Source organism: Ruditapes philippinarum, unplaced genomic scaffold (genome assembly GCF_026571515.1).
Source record: "Ruditapes philippinarum isolate M1 unplaced genomic scaffold, ASM2657151v2 ctg23609_1_1_1_1, whole genome shotgun sequence".
NCBI lineage: Eukaryota > Metazoa > Mollusca > Bivalvia > Venerida > Veneridae > Ruditapes > Ruditapes philippinarum.
The window spans coordinates 4175-24217 of record NW_026851733.1 but is presented as its reverse complement, the minus strand read 5'-3'; the positions used below and the strand labels follow the sequence as shown (position 1 = coordinate 24217).

Below are 20043 nucleotides of genomic sequence, written 5' to 3'. Positions count from 1 at the left end.
TAAAAAGGGGTGTTGCGGGTCAGGGGTTTGTACAGAAAGTTTTTACAAGATAAAAATTTTAAATTTTAATATGCATTATTCCAAATTTTGAGAACAAAAGGGAAACATATGTTTTTGATCTTAACCCGGGGTTTTGTTTTTTTAAAAGAAAAATATCTTTTTTTTGGGGCCGTATGATATTTGTTTTTAATCTTGGCCCCTTCCCGAAAAAATGTAAGGGCCCAAATTGCCATCCTTTCCCGGGTAATAACCGTCCCCGTATATATTTTCCCAGGGGTTTAACTTTTTTTGGGAAATTGACATTATCTCTGCTTTAAAAAAACCACACGCCCCCTGACATAAACTTTGTAACGTTTAAAACCGGGTTTTATCGCGACAAAATTTTTTATTGATATTTCTTCCGGGAAAAGCCTGTACACGTAAAACCCCAAAAATTACCCAGACGATTTTCCCAGCCCCCCTTTGTTTGTCATAACATCGTGTGATTTAGTTAAAAAATTTTTTATTTTGCCCCCTTACTTTATGGGGTTTTCCCTATGCACCGCAAAAATCTAACTACGGGGAAAAAACAGAGAACTATTAAAGGGCCCAAAAAAACATAGGGAAAATTTTTAAAGGCCTTCAATAGGTGAGATCTTTAAAATGTTTTAAGCCCAAAACATTTTTTAAATCGGGGAAAAAACCATTTATAAACTTTTAAATAGAGAAATCAACCTATATAGATTTTTTTTCCTTTTTTTTGGGGGGAGGGCAAGGGGGTCCGATTTTGGGTTTATGAAATTTGTAACAAACCCCCTAACCTTTTGCATTGAGGTGTCTCCCCCGACCTTTTTTTGGGACCCTAAACTGCCAGATGTTTCCCCCAATTTTTGCTATTTCCCCTTTCCTTTCAAAATAATAACCCGCCCATCGAAAACGTAAAAGGGAGATTGCCCCCCAAGCGTCCCCTTTTTGTATTTCTTTTTTTAGGGATTTACCTGACCCAACTACAGGGGCTTTCGTCACAACCTTTTAAAAAAGATAGAAAAAAGAACTTTGGGGGGAGTGGGGAAACCCGAATGGGGGGAGAGTTAAAACTAGAGGGGGAGATTTGAAAAAGTGGGAGGGTTTGAAACGAAGGTTGGGGAGAGAATAAAAACGAAGGTTGGAGAGGTAAACAAAGGTCGGGGGGGGGTTTAAAACTAAGGTTGGGAAAAAAGATTTTAAAAAGGGAAGGGTTTGGGAAAGAGAGTAGAGAGTGAAACGAAGGTTGGGGGAGAGGTGAAACGAAAGGTTTGGGGAGAAAGGGGAAGTTTTAGAAACGAAATTTTATGTTGAGGGGAGGGTGAAACGAAGGTATGAAGGCAGTGTGAAAACAAATGTTTGGGAGAGTGAAGCAAAGGTTGGGAGTGTAAAACGAAGGGTGCAGGAGTGTAAAACCCCAAATGGTGAAACGAGGGCTGGGGAGAGTAAACGAAGGTTGAGGAGAGTGGAAAATGAATATTGGGGGAGTGAAACAAAGGCTGGGGAGCTCGTGAAACGAAGGCTGGGAAGAGTGAAAAAAACGAAGGTTGAAGAGTGCTAAAACCGAAGGTTCAGGAGAGTGAAATGAATATTAGGCGAGAGTGAAACAAAGGCTGGGGAACGTGAAACGAAGACTGGGGAGAGTTTGAAACGGAGGTTGAAAGAGTGTAAAACGGAAGGTTGGAGAGAGTATAGGGACATAACTAATAGCAAAAAATAGACTTTATTAAAAATAGTTCATAAAAACCTTAGAATCAATAACAGGAATTTTTTTGATTTTGGACATTTGGAAGAGTGAAAAAAAAGGGTTTTGGGGAGAGTGAAACAAAATTTGGGGAGAGTGAAACAAAGGGTTGAAATTTAAAAAACAAAAGGTTCAGGAGTTTAAAAACATGGTTAAAAGCGGGGTTTGAACAAAGGTCGGGGAAAGGGGGAAAATAGGAGGTTTGGAAGAGTTATAGGGAACAAAACATAGCAAAAAGGGACTTATTCAAATAGTTCATACAATTGGGACCCAAAAACAAAAATTTTGTTTGATCCAAAAACATCCTTAATTTACTTTTTCCCTTTCCCCCTTTTTTTAAACCAAATTTCCCACCCTTAAAGGGCCAAATTTTCCTCTCGGAAAAACCCCTCGGCTATAATCAATCCTTATCCGAAGACTGACGGAAAGGGCCAAAAAGTTTCGATTGATAACGTATAAACCTATTAATTCATTTTAAGTACGTCAAGCTACGCTATTTCAATGTACACAGTAAAGATTTCTTAAAAGAAAGTTTAAAATCTTTTGCATAAGCATTATCTCAATTATTTCTGAATTATGGCATTTCTATGAATACACATATATAAAATTTAGCCTACATGTATGACCTAGGGTGATTTTATTTCATGTCGTCTTTCTTATCACTAAAGTGAACCATTAAATAACCTAGGTGACATTAATTTTGGTAACTGCCAAATATCTTTAACTTCCTCAATTCTTATTGACCTCATTTGACAATATATGAGAAAATAAGACCGCCTAATTTAGCTTTTTCTTTAAATAATTTGGAAGATATACAGCAGTTACCAAAACTAATAGAATAAAATCACCCTACGTTTTAAACATTTTTTTGGCTTAAATTTTATAATGTGTACTTTAAGGTGCAATAATTTTAGAAATTAAACGCGATTTTAATGCTTAAATATATAACAATACTTATTGGCCTATAAATACATAGATACTTGTCTTCTTGATACAACAATAAATATTGGCTTATATAACAATAGATATTGGCCTATAAAATAGATACTTGCCGATACAACAATAAATATTGGCTTATATAACAATAGATATTGGGCTATAAAATAGATACTTGCCGATACAACAATATATATTGGCTTAAATAAATATTGGGCCTACTAAGCTTATTGGCTTATAACAATAGATATTGGGCTAAAAATAGATACTTGCCGATACAACAATAAATATTGGCTTATATAACAATAGATATTGGGCTATAAAATAGATACTTGCCGATACAACAATATATATTGGCTTATATAACAATAGTATATTGGGCTATAAAATAGATACTTGCCGATACAACAATAAATATTGGCTTATATAACAATAAATATTGGCCTATAAAATAGATACTTGTCGATACAACAATAAATATTGGCTTATATAACAATAGATATTGGCCTATAAAATAGATACTTGCCGATACAACAATAAATATTGGCTTATATAACAATAGATATTGGGCTATAAAATAGATACTTGCCGATACAACAATAAATATTGGCTTATATAACAATAGATATTGGGCTAAAAAATAGATACTTGCCGATACAACAATAATATTGGCTTATATAACAATAAATATTAGCCTATAAAATAGATACTTGTCGATACAACATTAAATATTGGCTTATATAACAATAGATATTGGGCTATAAAATAGATACTTGCCGATACAACAATAAATATTGGCTTATATAACAATAGATATTGGCCTATAAAATAGATACTTGCCGATACAACAATAAATATTGGCTTATATAACAATAGATATTGGGCTATAAAATAGATACTTGCCGATACAACAATAAATATTGGCTTATATAACAATAGATATTGGGCTATAAAATAGATACTTGCCGATACAACAATAAATATTGGCTTATATAACAATAGATATTGGGCTATAAAATAGATACTTGCCGATACAACAATAAATATTGGCTTATATAACAATAGATATTGGCCTATAAAATAGATACTTGCCGATACAACAATAAATATTGGCTTATATAACAATAGATATTGGCCTATAAAATAGATACTTGCCGATACAACAATAAATATTGGCTTATATAACAATAGATATTGGGCTATAAAATAGATACTTGCCGATACAACAATAAATATTGGCTTATATAACAATAGATATTGGCCTATAAAATAGATACTTGCCGATACAACAATAAATATTGGCTTATATAACAATAGATATTGTCCTATAAAATAGATACTTGCCGATACAACAATAAATATTGGCTTATATAACAATAGATATTGGGCTATAAAATAGATACTTGCCAATACAACAATAATTATTGGCTTATATAACAATAGATATTGGCCAATAAAATAGATACTTGCCGATACAACAATAAATAATGGCTTATATAACAATAGATATTGGCCTATAAAATAGATACTTGCCGATACAACAATAAATATTGGCTTATATAACAATAGATATTGGGCTATAAAATAGATACTTGCCGATACAACAATAAATATTGGCTTATATAACAATAGATATTGGCCTATAAAATAGATACTTGCCGATACAACAATAAATATTGGCTTATATAACAATAGATATTGGGCTATAAAATAGATACTTGCCGATACAACAATAAATATTGGCTTATATCACAATAGATATTGGGCTATAAAATAGATACTTGCCGATACAACAATAAATACTGGCTCATGTTTAACAATCGTTAAAGGCCGATGTAGCAGTAGACATTGGAAGATAAAACAATAGATAATGACCGACATAACACAATAATTTTTAAAGAAATAATAATAGATATTGGCCTATAAATTAGATATTGGCCGACAATAGATAATGACCGACATAACACAATAATTTTTAACGAAATGATAATAGATATTGACCTATAAATTAGATATTGGCCGATATCACAATAAATATTGAATGGCACAAAATTTTTGGACGATACAACAATAGATATTGACCGATATAACAATAGATCTTTATCAATATAACAATAAATGTTAACCAAAATAATAATAAATCTCTTGTTATAGATATTATCCATTTTAACAATATAGATATTGGCCGATATTACAATAGACATTGGTTGATATAACAAAAGACATGCATTGGCCAATAGAACAATTGGCTCATATAACATTAAATATCGACCGACACAATAATAGATACTGGCCGAAAGAACAATTAATATCGGCTATTCAAACAATAGAAATTGGCTGATATTACAATAAATATTTATCGATATAGAAATTGGTTTGTTAAATGATGATAGAAACATATTAAACGATAAGACAATGTTTAGTTACCGGCCGATACATCAGTTAATCACAATATACATTGGCAAAAAACTCAAACAATTACTATTACAGCTCAAACAAGACTGAAAATCTTACATAATATAGAAAACTTACCTTTATTGCAAACAGGTGGTGCTGTCCATTGCACTGTTTGGCCACTCTTAACGCAGGTAACTACTTCCGGTCCAGTGATGTAATATCCGGTGTCACAAGTGTAGGTCAAGGTCGAATTAACAGTTTTACTATATACGCTGTTATGACTTCCATGGTCAACAATCGGTGCGTCGGTGCAATCTAAATTATATACATTTGAATGTTATTTATATGTATAATCGGTAAGAATAGTATCAAGTATGTAAATATGTGATTGAATAATTCTAATTGTGATGATGATGAAAAAAATAATAATAATAACCAATTTTGCCATGACCTGTTGATTGTGAGTATTTAAACATTTCTCAAAATTGTAAGTTTTTTTTTCTCAAAAGCTGTTTACGCATGTTTGCTTTTAATAGTTGCAGTCGAAAGTGTCTTGAACCTTTCAATGAAAGAAACATTTAAATCACTGAGCGACAGCAAAATATCTGAATGTCAAACTTATCATCATCAGCATTGTCGTTACGATTGCCATCATCATATCAACATCATCACTAATTGTATCTTCAATCATAATCACTATTTTTATCACCAATCATCATCATTTTCATCATCACTAATAAATTAATAATCAACATTTCAAGTATCATGAAACCTTATAGGGAATATAAATTGAAATCAACCAAATGTGTGCCTATTTTTCCTATAAGAAAAGGAATTTACATAAGTCACACTTGACCTGTTTTCCAATCTTGCACAATGTATATGCTAATTAGATATATACATGTATTTATGTTTAACAAATTGAAATAAATCTTGTTAAAGCTAATTTCAAAAGTGTGTAGATATCATAATTCTCATGGGCATAAACATCATCATCATCATCATCATCATCATCACCAACATCAATCAATCATCATTGTCATTCATCAACACGTTTATCGAAATGTTCATAACTTACTCGGCAGCGCATGTGGGCAGAAAGGATCCCTGATATGATTAGTCGCGTAATCCCAGCAATGATCTACCCAATCAGGTCCGTGATTATGGCTGCGTTTATCGGGTACCTGCAAAACTATAAATAGAGAAGAAACCCTTGCTGTATTAAGGTGTTTGTTTATAAATAGATGTATATAAATATGTATTCAACATTGTATTTCATTGTTTCTTAAAGTAATTTGAGCACCTTTATTATATGTATAAGCGTGGCTTTGTTAGGAGGATTTATATGATGTTTTAAAATGCTAGGAATGGCGTTCAGTCGAGTGTTCGAAAAAAAAATGTTAATAGAGCGAGTGATCTTCTTTGGAGAAAAATATTATTCCATATAAAATTTACCGTGCAGGAGCCTATATACATTTGTTTTGAGATTAGTACGTAAAGATAGATTTCAATTCGATATATAGGTAACCCGACAAAACAATGAAACATGGCAGACTCCGTTCCTTTTTGGGACTTTTTTTTTCTTCATTCATTTTGTTATCATGTGGTATTCTGATTGCCATAAAACAGGCAATGTACGGCGAGAATAGCCGACAAATTTTTTTCCTCATTATATATTTAAGAAGGTCATATTCCAATCGGAACACATCTCTGCTATTATCAATGAAGTAGATTTTATTCCAATCGGAACATATTAATTATGATAACCTTATCCGAAGACTGACGGAAATTGCCAACAATTTTCTATTGGATATATTCGTATCCGAAGTTTGACGGAAAGGACCGAGAATATGCGATTGGTCATATTCATTACCTCAAACTCAGTTACAAAATTACTAAATTTGTCTGCTGTTGATTTTTGAAAAATATAAAAAGTTGGGGAGGGTGTTAGTAGATATTAAGAATACTGTCCATACTGTAGGATTTTGGGATATTGTACGGTTTCAAGTTTACAATGACCGGATCACAAATTCTATAAATTTGCTAGATTTTTATTATTTTACTTTTCCTTCTCAGGAATTTCTGAACAAAGATTGCATTGCATCATTTGACTTGGGTAATATTGATGATAATAGTTGAAGACAGTATTATTCTCAACAAGGATTTTGGAATCCAGAATATGACTAAAAAGTGACTACTTTCTACGAACTAAAACGGACAATATTTTTGAGTGTGCCGAGGACGTAGCCTGCGATATCATAAAAACGGTGTATGGTGAGACTTAACCTTCCCGGATAAACAAAACCAAAACTCATTGGGAACACCAGGTCGACCATCAATGAACATCTCGGATATAATACAGAAATAAAGTAGTTCCATCACGTTATTTTTGACTTCGAAAAAAGGATTTAATCTGTATAATATGTTACGACTGTTTTCATTGACCTCCAGCAGAAAATTAAGTGTACTTCGGTAATATAACAATGAAACATATGTATGTCAAATATAAGAACCAGTTTAAGATTGCCCATTTACATACAATTATAACCAAGTCCGAACTATCTCAACAGGTAAATAGGTTTTGTATTTTTTTCAGAACATGAATATGAAGAATGCAAAATGACATTCATATATATATCTTTTTTTTTCAAGACGAAACTGGTTTTAAATGATTAAGTGTAAGTGTGGTCGCAATACCGTATCAATTCTTATTAATACCAGAGTGTTCAAGGTTCTTATCCGAAGTTGGACGGAAAGGGCCGAGAAGTTGCGATTGTTAGGACCTACCGAATGTTTGTGATTAAAATTTTGACTTCACTACCATTAAACTTTACTTCTACAAACTTTTTTTTCTACGATACGATTCAAACTGACCTTATGATTTGTCTCAAACATAGTAGTAAAATAGATCCGTAATTCGAGACAAGGTTTGGCAAATATTGTAATTCCTTTAATTTTCTATTCTTCTTCTTCTTTTTTATTCTTCTTCTTCTTCTTCTTCTTCTTCTTCTTATTATTATTATTATTATTATTATTATTATTATTATTATCATTATTATTTAAGAGTAAGAATGCTAGGAAAATAGTGCAAGAAGGACCATCAAGTTAAAAAGAAAAGAAAAAAGAATCATACCTTTCGATGCAACAAAAGCATTGCTCGCGACGAGAAAAACCAAAATCCTGATCATTTTCCTGTTTGGCTAGAACCTGTCGTCTGCTGTTGACTACCGTCTGCTTCTAACTGTCTGTCACAGAAAAAGTAGTCCGCGCTGCTTCTAACTGTCTGTCACAGAAAAAGTAGACCGCGCACACTCGTAGACCACGGCGTAGAGAAGTTGAAAATTAAACCTAGTTTACGTCGAGAGGGCAAAATGTTATCTTAAGTGTCTAAATCTGAATTAATATGTCGTCTGCTAGAGTTGCACTTATTTCACACAGATCTTGTCTTATACATGTATATAAAACCAATGACGTGTCAGCCGAAAAGACGCACGCCAAAGGTGCGTACGTCTTTACAGAACGCATGTCACGCCAAAAACATATTCATTTGCTATATACATGGACTTTTGCTTCTTTATGGTAATATTATAGTGAAATAGCATTTTATTTTGTATGGAAGTCAAATTACCACTTTGTTTACATTTTGCTACCTTTACGACACATAACTTTATATTCTTTGATCATAACGAAGGTAGCTTATTAAGACAATACATCAAAGCATGAAACATAACGTATATAATGCTAAATCTTATTTTCAACAAGGCCTTCAATAAACATAAAATGCAGAATCCCTAAAGAAAACCCAACATGACAAAACTGAAAAAGACTCAGTTGATTGAGCCTGAACATGAACGGTACTGAAACGGGCAAGTAACCTCCACGCTCCCTAGCACCGACTTAAGCAGAATTCAACAATTAATTACAAAATGGTGAAATTTGATTTAAGAAACGTCTGCAGATGTGTTCATACGGCGGTTATCATGGAACCTTCAATGTGACACAGTAGTGCCATTCAATGAAAAGCAAGTAAAAGAATACTTGTGCCCCTAAACAAGAAACAATAGGCGGAACAAAAAAAATGGAATTTTGAAAGGGGATCTGAGCTTATGAAGCCTGCATATCTCAAACAAGACGTCAAAATACAAATTTAAAAAACAAATAAACATATTACAAGTAATTATAAAGATCATTCAGTGAATCTTATTTAATAAAGAAGACAGACACAATTATATACAGGTACATGTATATTGACAGACAGAAGTATGTATACGTATATTGACAGATAAATTACAGTAGACATTTGAAATGTGATTTAATTGATTTAAAGGAACTCCACTGAGGTTCATCAGCCTTAAAACATAAAATTTTAATTTTTCAATTGGGGCACCTAAAACAGAAATATATGCAAAAGATAATCAAGAAATATACCCAGAAATACACTGAAAATCATATGTTTGTGTTATTCTCAGTCCGATTCAAGTGCAACGCTTTTCAATTTAAGGTCATTTTTGAAAATTAAAACAATTTTTCTGGAAAAACGAAGCGAGCTCATGATCTGAAAGTTTGCACATAAATTGTTGGTATAGACCTACTTGAGATGGAGTAATAATCTCAAAAGATTTTTTTCCAGTCCCGTCATGTCAAAAAATCTCAGTGGGGTCCCTTTATTTATCCCTTTCACTGCCATAGGGACGGCTTATGCCGTCCCTGTTATTTTCGGTGTATTTCTATAATAATAATGAATTAATAATAATAATAATGAAAATAATAATAAATATAAAAAAATATATACCATCGACACTAATTATTATTATACTAACAGATTTGGAAACATATATAATTATTATAATACAAATAACAAATAATAATAATTATATTAATTGATATTATAGTAATTTCTTAGAAAACTCCCTGGCAAATAGGTGATCAATAAAACAATAACCCTCTGGCAGCGAAAGGGATAAGACTTGCTGAATTATAGTAAAATAACAAGCTCGCCATCTGGCCTTTTCGCTTAATAGCGGACAGGTTATTGAACGTTATCTTTTACTCTACATGGCCATAGACGTTCGTCTAAATTTAAGCTGTTTTCTGTTTTAATTTCACCATAAGTATGTTTTTGACATTTTGGTAGAAAAGGAATGCGAGCAAATGTTGTGTTTGATAAAGTGAATTTCAATTTTTGTATTGGTGGTTCTTCCACTTCATACCATATTTTAGAGTAACAAATGTGACGCTAGAAAGTTTTCTTAAAAGATGCACGACCCCTACTTTTCTCATCATTTTATATTAGTTTTGTCATAACTCTTTAAAATGAGACTTAAATGTGTCTAGCTGTGTTTTGTAGCTCTGAAAAATGTCAGTTTTATAGAATACTATTTAGCGGTTTATGGCCTCGAAGAATTTTCTTGTCTCGTGTCGACGTACGAGATGCGAACCAGACGCGAGATTCTGGCGAGACGCGAAACGATAAAAGAGAGAAAATAGCAATGCAAAACGGCAAGATTGAAAATGTCACAGGCTCGGTTTGATGGAGCCTGTTCATTGACGGTACTATCAAGTGCAAACTTCCGTCCGAGCCTGCTAGCACCGGCTTCAGCAGAATTTTAACATAAAAATGGTGAAGTTTTGAATTTAGAAACATCCGATGATCGTTAGATTTCCTCCGATTACGGTGTTCCGTTTGGACATAAGTAAAATTTGTTCGCTATGCACGATATTTCAATGGTGAAAGTACGATGGACCGATGCTGAAAACACGACGACGCAATGATGAAACAACATGGCACGATGGTGAAATCACGATGATGACAATAATATCGCGGTTTCATCATCATTCCATCGCAGTTTCATCATCGTACCATCGTATTTTCCCCAATCGTAGCATTGTGTTTTCAAAATCGTGCCATCACGCTTTCACCATTGTACAATCGTGACCGGGATTCCGTATGTTTCAATGTACGCCTTCAGATTCAACTAAAGCAATTTCTTCAATTTGAAATATCAGAATTATTAGTTCCACTGCAGGTTTTAAGTTTAAGATTTCATAAAAAGGGAGTAGGAAACCTTTTGAAAATTACACTTGTCATGAGATAAAACGGCGAATTTCGATTCTTAAAAAAATTCTACCGGCAAATAATTTATAGAAGATGATATGAGACAAATGTATTTTCTTGTCCCTTAAAAGAACATGATCTCGATACCCGGGGTGGTCAACTAAATTTACGAATCAGTCTTTCGGATGAGATTATAAATCTTAATTTCAAAGCCGTCTACAAGAAACATTATTATCTTTTTAACAGAAACAATAATTCAAGTTCAAATGTCATAAATATTGTGCGTGTTGTTGAAAGATCGTGTGTAAGGGTCAAAGAGGGGATGGGAGGAGTTCGGTCCTGAAAGTTTTACAATCAACTGGTATATTACACAGTCATGAATTCAATAGCTCAAAATGCTCAAGTAAACGAGATGAATGTTTTACTCAAACAGAGCACCGTAAATTCATTACTTAACTGATTAAACAGCTGAATTTTCGAACTGAAACAAAACGCTAAATAACCTTCCTTGATAATGTATAGTGTAATGATTATACATAGTTACTCCCCTTTGTTGAATTATCGCCATTGATACTGGCTTTATATTGGGGACAATTTCTCTTAAACACGCGTAATTTTTGCCTTTGGGACGGCAACGGACAAGGCGTCTTTTCAGAGCACAAATGTCCTCGTTTTTTAATTTGGAAATTCACACGACACCAGCCAGCAACTTTCTTCCTCCCGGAATCTTCCGAGACGAAGGACCATGTCCTCCGTTAAACATGTTCTATTAATATCATTTATGTTTTTTCGTGTAAATTGGAACAATTTACTATATTTGTTGGCAGTTTTGGACAGTTCTAAGACGTTAAACCAATCTATCAGCCTTTACAAAATGTCATCAAAAGCTGCTGTGTTCCGTTTCTATATTTTTTCCATCTGTTATTAAAGAAGTATTCATGATAACTGGCAGCGGGCATAATCGAGTTCATGAAGCGATTTATGGCCATGTGAAAATAGAGAATATGTTGACGAAACTAGAATGTTTAGGCGCGTTATTCGTTGTAACATATCATAAAATCTAAATTTGTTTTGGTCTAATGTTTTCTGATACAAAGTTATTATTCATGCAGTAATGTTATTAGGTCTTCTTGTACTATTTTAAATATGTATTAACATAGATTAGTGTTCTTTAAGTATACAGTTGGTACTGTGGTAGTTAGGACCCTAAATGTTTAATTTCTTTTGATTAATCGCAATTATAATTGAGTTATTTAATAATTAGATAATTCAGTTATTCTGTTCAAGAATATCAATACATTCTCTCGCATTGTTTAGGTCTCCTGGGATGTTTAGCATCAGTCATTTGTCATGTTTCAATCGTGAAATCATTTTTTTCCAATTTTATAAAAATGTTTGTATCTTGAAAGTGTTATAATTGGTTTTGTAAAGTGTTTGTTTCATAAGTTCTTACAAAATTTCATTTTTCCATCACTGAAATGTCAATATATTTCAGTTTACGAATTGTTTTTAAACTATCAAGACATTGTTATAAGGTGTAACTTCGGAAAACCGAACCCCATGTGGGAGCTAGCAAAAAAGCTCGTTATTTGGAAGTTTCCTATTCGGAACGTTTGGAATTATCTAATCAAATGTGTTAATAAGAAATGCTGCATGATTAAATCTATAAAGCTGAATTAATTCAAAACATGGCAAATTTTTAACTTATTAAAAAAAAGAAATTGAGATAAACTTAATTTTTAAAAATTTTTTCATTATCTATATTATTGTTATCTATACTGATTTGTTTGATACAAAAGCATAATGTTTTGTGTCACATTTTATCTTTTAGTATATTTCATGAAGTAATATTTTCTAGCTTACTTACTGTAATCTTTTCGTTTTTTTATCATAAGTGCTTCAAAGGTTGTGATTCTAGTAGGTGTCAAGATACTGAGAGTAATGGCTAATTGGTAGAGTACTGATATTTTGAAGGTTTTATAATCCAAGGTTAATAATATTCGTTCACATGCTTTTATCAATTTCTGGATTTTGTGGAACTAATTTGACTTTGGGTCATGGTAATTTTTCTGCTATTTTACTTAAAATCATTAACGTTATTATTAAAGAGGTATGACCCTACTATTTTAAGGACACACTGCATGTTTGTGTTCAACCGCTTTTAACAGTTTTGGACCACTACCTTTCCTCTTTTGATTACATCTACGGACCAGTGGGAGACTCTATTGATGGATAGTTCTTAAAAGCCCTTGGGACAAATTGTCTTAAATGTGTCCTCTGCCTTGCCTTCGTCGGGCCCGTTATAGTGATTTTCTTGTTTGCCTCTGTCTTCTTTAGGAACTTGAGTTACCTTTTGTTTGGTTATTGGGTTTACTTTTGTAATGTTTCTACATGATCATTTTTTAGTGTCTTTTAGCTTATTTACAACCTTTTGTAACGATGAAACACTTGTTACACTTTTTTCATTTGGGGCGGGGATTGTTTTATTTACACTGTCTCGTTTTATAGGAACATGGTGGGCTAAAGAGCGAGGTTTGTGGCACAATTAACCGGTTTAAGCTCCCCAAGCAGTCATTATTCATGGCTGCTGACCGTTCCAGGCGCGCCCCTCTGTGTTCTCAGATGTTATGTCTATGTTGTTTCATACTGATATTAAGGTGACACTTTTGATTGTGTCCCTTTTGTTTTTCTCGTCTACGGTAAGTATCTTTCCCGCATAAACCTCTAGTGTTTTATTTCTTTGATTAACCCCGCCCCCTTTTCCTCGGTTCTCCTGTCCCTTCCCTTTTGTGGGCCTTATTGTTCTTTTTTTGAATTCCCTAATCAGTACAAATTATTTATCAAATTTTAATGATTAACGCTGTCCGTGCTCTGTCTTTGCCGTCTGCCCTGTTTTTTGTTTGGGTCCACCTTGGCTCCTTGCCACTGGTTCTTGTTGTTCGGGATTCATATGGGGGTTGCGTTCATTGAACGCCGGCCTTCCTTGTTGATCTTGTTTATCAATATTTTGATTTAAATCTAAATTTTGAGGGCAGAAATTGTTGAAATTCAGAATAGTAGAAGTTTCTTTATTAGAGGTATTTATAACATAGAAAACAGAAGAGGAAAATTGGGACCCCTGAAAAAAATGTTCGGATTTCGGAAGTTTTCCCCGGAATTTAGATGTTCAATTTCAAAGTTCATACTGTAATGTGAATATTTAAGAACATTTTTGGTTGTGAAAAAACTTTAGTCCTTATATTTAAGAAATGTTCAACTACTGATTGATCTTTTTTAGAACCTCCTTCTTGTTTAAATTGGAATTTTCAACTGTTACTTTTTTCTACTTTTATCAAATGTTGTGAACGTATTATTTATATAATGTATTTGTATAAATGAAGTCACTTTCTTGAGACTGATATAATAATAAAATATTGTTGAATTTGCATTGACTTGACTTGCAATTCGTATTTTAAACCCTTCATTTGTCACAGTAAAAATAATTCCGAAATTATTGTACAAGTTGAATAACTTAAATTCATTTTGGTAGGAGCTTCTTGCGAGAGTTATTTTTTCAGGTATTTAATTTTTTTAGGCTAAATAAAAGCAATGTTATAGATGAAATACCAAAAACAAGTTATCACGCAATTTTTTCTGTAATGAAGGAAACCTCAATCGTCAGCCTTTTTCATGTCTTCCCCATATACATGTTTAGAGCAATAGAAAGAACAGCCACTGTGGACGCGACCTCTTGATGACCTACATTACTTCCCGCGCTTGCAGTGTACTCCTATTAGCTAGCTGTGTTGCTGATGTTAAAAGGAAATGCTATCTAACACCAGAGTGTGCACTGTTTTGATTTTGATTCCAATTTGATACTATAAATAAGGTCTTCATTCTGGACAGGTGTAATAACCTAGCAAAACACCAAATCTGTTTTTAAAGGGACTCCACTGAGGTTTAAAAGCCTAAAACATAAACGATTTGAATTTCTTACATAAATGAGGCAAGGGCCTTTAGAGCAGAAATAACATGGCAAAGCTAGTTAAGAAATATACTTTTTGAAATATATTGAACAATCGTATTTTTATGCTTTTCGTAGCCCGATTTGAGTGAAAAAGTGTTAAACGTTTTTTCAACTTTGGGTCATATTTATACAATTTGAATAATTTTTCTTGGAAAAAACGAAGTGGCGCAAAATGCAGCTGAAATTTCGCAGAAAGATTAGTGCTAAACTACATGAAATGGATTATTTAATCTGGATTTTTTCTTTCAGTCGCCATTATGTCAAAAAAAACATCAGTGGAGTTCCCTTATAAAAAAGAGTAAGTTGTAAAAGAAATAACTGTCTGGTACATTGTATGTTTATGTGTTAAGAACATCGTGATTTTAATTGGGTAGCATAATTATACATTCTATTTCAAACACAATCTGCAAGAAACATATTGTGAAAGGCAATACTTCGGACCTTTTGTCTATTTCCATTTTTGTGTGGTAAGTCCATATCATGGAACCTTCAATAACAATAACAAAACTTTACAGGTTCCAAAGAGGGTCATTGACCGTCTCAATAACAAAGGTTGGCTGGAATAAGCTGGACGTCCGCCATATGACCTATCAGTGTCGGTATTACTTAAAATCAATTATCAATCAAACAGACACATAAATAAAGTGGCTGTAGCTCTTGAATTGAAATTAAGAAAAAAAATTTTGTGTTTAACCATAGATCACCAGGAAGACAATCCATTATTGTTATATTTTTTCATACGACTTGTTATTGTTTGACAATATTGGAAACCTGATAACCATTTCTATATTCAATACGTTTGTCGTAATTCATCAGATTCGCGAAGTAAATCATAGCGTATTTCATAAGTATGGCTAACGGTATACATGTACATCATTTTGTTACCAACTTAAGACTCTAGTTTTCAATTGAACGTTTGTAAGTTCGATCTAATAAAACGTTGTTTTTTTTTGTTTTTTTTTGTTTGTTGTTGTTTTTATAATCATATTTTGCGAAACTTGGCTACTAAGCTTTGTGGTTGGATGCGAATCACACATTGTACGAGTTACAAATTGATATTATGAAAAATTTACATATAACATCTATAGATCAAAAGTTATGTTTTCTTGGAGTAAAAAAAAAACACTGGAAATAAAAGAAAATATTCATGCTAACCGTCTGCTTAATAATCAAAAAAACATAAAGTAATGAAAAACAGTTTTGTTGAGGATTCGAACGTTGCCAACTCACAATTAGAACATCGGGACGATAGTATTGAATAGATGTTTGTGTGTGTTTTATTTAAGTTTATTTTTCTGGGCAGCCATATGCCCCATACTGTCCTGCTTTCCGTTACGGTCGCTGTTCGTAGAGGCCGCTACATAGATTAATCGCCTCTATTCGTCGCTGATCGTTGAGCGTACATCTGTCTGTCCTCAAAAAAGGATATTCTCCGCTGACATCAGATTCTTCGCATCGTTGAACGCAGAAAGACAAAAGGTAGAAAGAGCACCTGCTTCAGGAAGGAGCAACATTTTTTGAGACCAACCTCCGCCGTTAGTTAGGCCACACCAGAAAAATGATAAAAACTATGTCTAACTCTGGTGCTCCGGGGGAGTGCCGCCGCAAAGGTATGCGGGTAAGAATAGAGTAGAGAACTCTCAATTTTAAAATTTAATTTTTAAAATCTTAATAAATTCGGAAACTACCAAAATCAATATTGCCAAAAAATTACAGTCAACTTCGTTACTCGAAGTCATGGGCCCGCAAAAAATATAGATAAGAAATGTCGAGATAAACTATTGGGGTTTAAATAAGGGAGAAACTGTTTTTACAAAAACTACCTTATTCAAATAAACTATAATCCCATGTCTTGTTTCTGGGCCCTAGTCAATATTTAAAAAAGTAAATTAGCGGATGTTTCCCACGGAAAGGGGTCTGTGATAAAAAAATAGTATTTTAACCTTAAAATGTAAACCCCAATATGTGAAACATTTTTTCGGTGGTTGTTTCGGATACCTCCTATTATTTATGGGTTTTTTCTCCGCTGATTATTTGGGGGTGATTTTTGTAAAAACAATTTACAAAATAGGTTTCTATCTTTCACTTTTTAATTTAATTTAAAATCAAATGAATTGTACAGGTTCAAATATTAATAAAGAATTAAAATTCATCATTTTTACATAATTCAATTAACACTTAATAGATTAATTTTTTAAAAAACAGTAAACTTGTTAAAACATAATCATCTTTATGACACCCGCTATTAGCAATTATCGTCTATTTGTGTTTTCACACGTCTGAAGGGGTAGATGAAAGAAAAATATTAGTCGAATAAAAAAGGGTAATAGTGTAAATAACTGTTGGGGGTGAAATTTTTCATCGGATCTGAAAATATCAAATAAAAAAACGAGTAAAAAATATTTCAATAAAAATAAAAAGGAAAAAAATCGGGGCTTTCAAAATTTTTACCGAATAAAAATATCAGAAAAGCGATGTCGAGATAACGATAGTTGACTGATTATTTTTTAATCATACTTAATCATAAAATTTAATACTCAGGACATTTTTAAGCTCCTCTTTTCAAAATAAAATAATCAATTAAGATATTAATAAATACTTTTTAATATTAAATATTTTTTTACTGAAATTAAAACCACCGGCACGTCAGGGGCTTTGGATTTTTTTTAAGCGAGGAAACTATAGTGCTTACAAAAACGTGGTGGTTCTATAGGTACCACCTTTGTCTGAAAAAATGCAAGAATGGTAACCCGAGTCTTCCGCCCCCCGTAAACTATAAAATAACATATGTCCTTTTCTGGTTTGTGCAACGTAAAACCCAAAATTTAAAGAAATAAAGAAAAAAAAAAAAATCTAATTAAAATGTTTAATTTTGGCGAATAAAAGCATCTCCTTTTAAAGAAAAGAGAATTGGTCAAAATGTTTTTAGAATTTTGGCTAAAAAATAATGTTTCTTAAAAAATTTGTAAAAACTTTGTTTTTTTAAATTCAAAAATATATTTAATACATAAATAAGAAACCTTTTTTATTTCATTATGATACTGGAAGTTTGTTTAATTTTACGCTTTGTTTTATAATATACATTGTTAATTGTTTTAAATTTTGTTGTACAGAACGGAACGAAAGAAATAATTTATTTGAGGGGGAAAGTTTAAACAAGGTGACTTTTTGGTAATTAATGTGTAAAAATATTATATCAATTTTAAATTTTTAAAATGGGTTTTAATCAAAATTTTAAAATTTCATGTGGGGAAAGTGGATATTATCAAATAGGAAAATTTATAAGTTTTTAACCAAGTAAAAAATTTATATATTATATAAATGTTTTTTTGAAATTTTTTGACAATTTAATTTTCAAGTTTTCTAGAAATCAGGGAAAATTTTTAAAACCTTCCCCCACGCAAAACAAAAATAAATTTGTTACGATATACAAAAAACAAAACACGCACGGGGACGCGCCGCCCCACCGGCAGGGCACAAAACCCCCCTATCAAAAGAAGACTTTTTAAAAATTTAATGTACGAATGGGAAAAACAGTAAGAACAAAAAATACACATAAAAGATTTTGCTTTTCCTTGGTGCAAAATTGAAATTTTTTCCCGTGGGAAAATTACTATACAATTTTTTACAAACCCATTTCCCGTTCGAGCACGAAAATCATGATTTTCATTCATAGCAAATTTTTAGGGCGGGGTTTTAAAAAAAATTACAATTCATTTCGAAATGCGTTTAAATTAAAAAGGAAAAAAAATATATTTTGGTAAAGATATTTACTTTTTGGGTTCCCCAATTATTAATAATTCAAGGAATGCCCAAAATGGTTTCCCATTTTTAATCAAATTTTTTGGGTCTTTTATTCAGTTAAATAAAAAATTTTTATTTCATTTGCCCTGGGGTTTTACACAAAATAGAGCCGGAAGGGGTTTTAAATTTTTCTTTGGGAATGGGTTTTATCATTTGGAAATTTAATTTTACTTTTTTTAACCCGAAAGAAGTGCGCTTTACATGGAATTATATCCCGGTGGGGGTTAAAAAGTTATCCCAAATTGTTTTGTTTTTTTGGGTTTTTTTTGACAAAGTTTTTTTGCATATTTTTTTTGCGCCTCCCATGGTATAATTTTTTAACAGCAAATAAAATTGAAGTTTTTTAAATATTAAAACAACTTTGGCCTATGTATTTCTAAATTTGAGGGCATTTTTTAAAATAAAATTTAAGTAAAAATTTTCGATGTTTTAAAAACCCCATAATGTGCTATTTTATTTTGGGGGCGAGATTTGTCAGCTGTATTCGGTCTTTAGGGGCGGGGAAATTTTCCTTAAATTTAAGGATATTTGGATTTTGGGAAATTTTGATTTAAAAGCTTATTTTCTTTTTTCCCTTAAAAAATGGGCAGACGAGTAAATAATAAAACCGGTAAACCTGGGTATTTAATGGGCAGAGATTAATTTAGTTGCTGGGGGGGTTAAAATGACTGGCCCCAACGGGCTACTTAAATTGGGGAAATTTTAGGGTTTTCCGTGCAAAAATGAAAAGGGGGAAAGTCGGAAAATTTTTGGGGAGTAGGGAAAAATTTAATTCCTAAAACCCAATGTGTTTTTTTTAAATATATGGTAATTTGCCCTTTGGGTTTTGAAGCCTAAGTTTCGGCACCAACCCGGGAAAAAAATGGTAAACAAGGGTAGGCTTGACCATTTTTTTTTAAAAAATTTAAAAAAGTTTAGAGGCGTTGGTTAAGCCAAAGGTAAAAAATTTCCCAGTTGAATCTAGGATTTGTTTAAAAAAGGGAAGGCCCTTTTTAAAATATATTTGTTTGTAAAAAAATGAGATAAATTTTTAAACGAGTATTTCAAAGGTTTATTTGGAAAAGAAGTTTTTCCAAAAATTTTTACTTTTCCGGGATT

At 32.3% G+C, this 20043-nt stretch overlaps 1 protein-coding gene across 1 annotated transcript; it reads right to left on the bottom strand.

The window, feature by feature from the left end:
* Positions 1 to 977: 977 nt before the first annotated feature.
* On the bottom strand, positions 978 to 8407 carry LOC132738427 (C4b-binding protein alpha chain-like; the record flags this gene model as incomplete). Its single annotated transcript, XM_060725925.1, has 5 exons — positions 8389 to 8407; positions 8214 to 8350; positions 6159 to 6272; positions 5216 to 5395; positions 978 to 1008 (listed from the first exon to the last, which is right to left on the bottom strand). Coding segments are annotated over exons 2-5 (380 nt in total), but the record flags the coding sequence as incomplete, so codon positions are not given.
* Positions 8408 to 20043: the final 11636 nt, after the last annotated feature.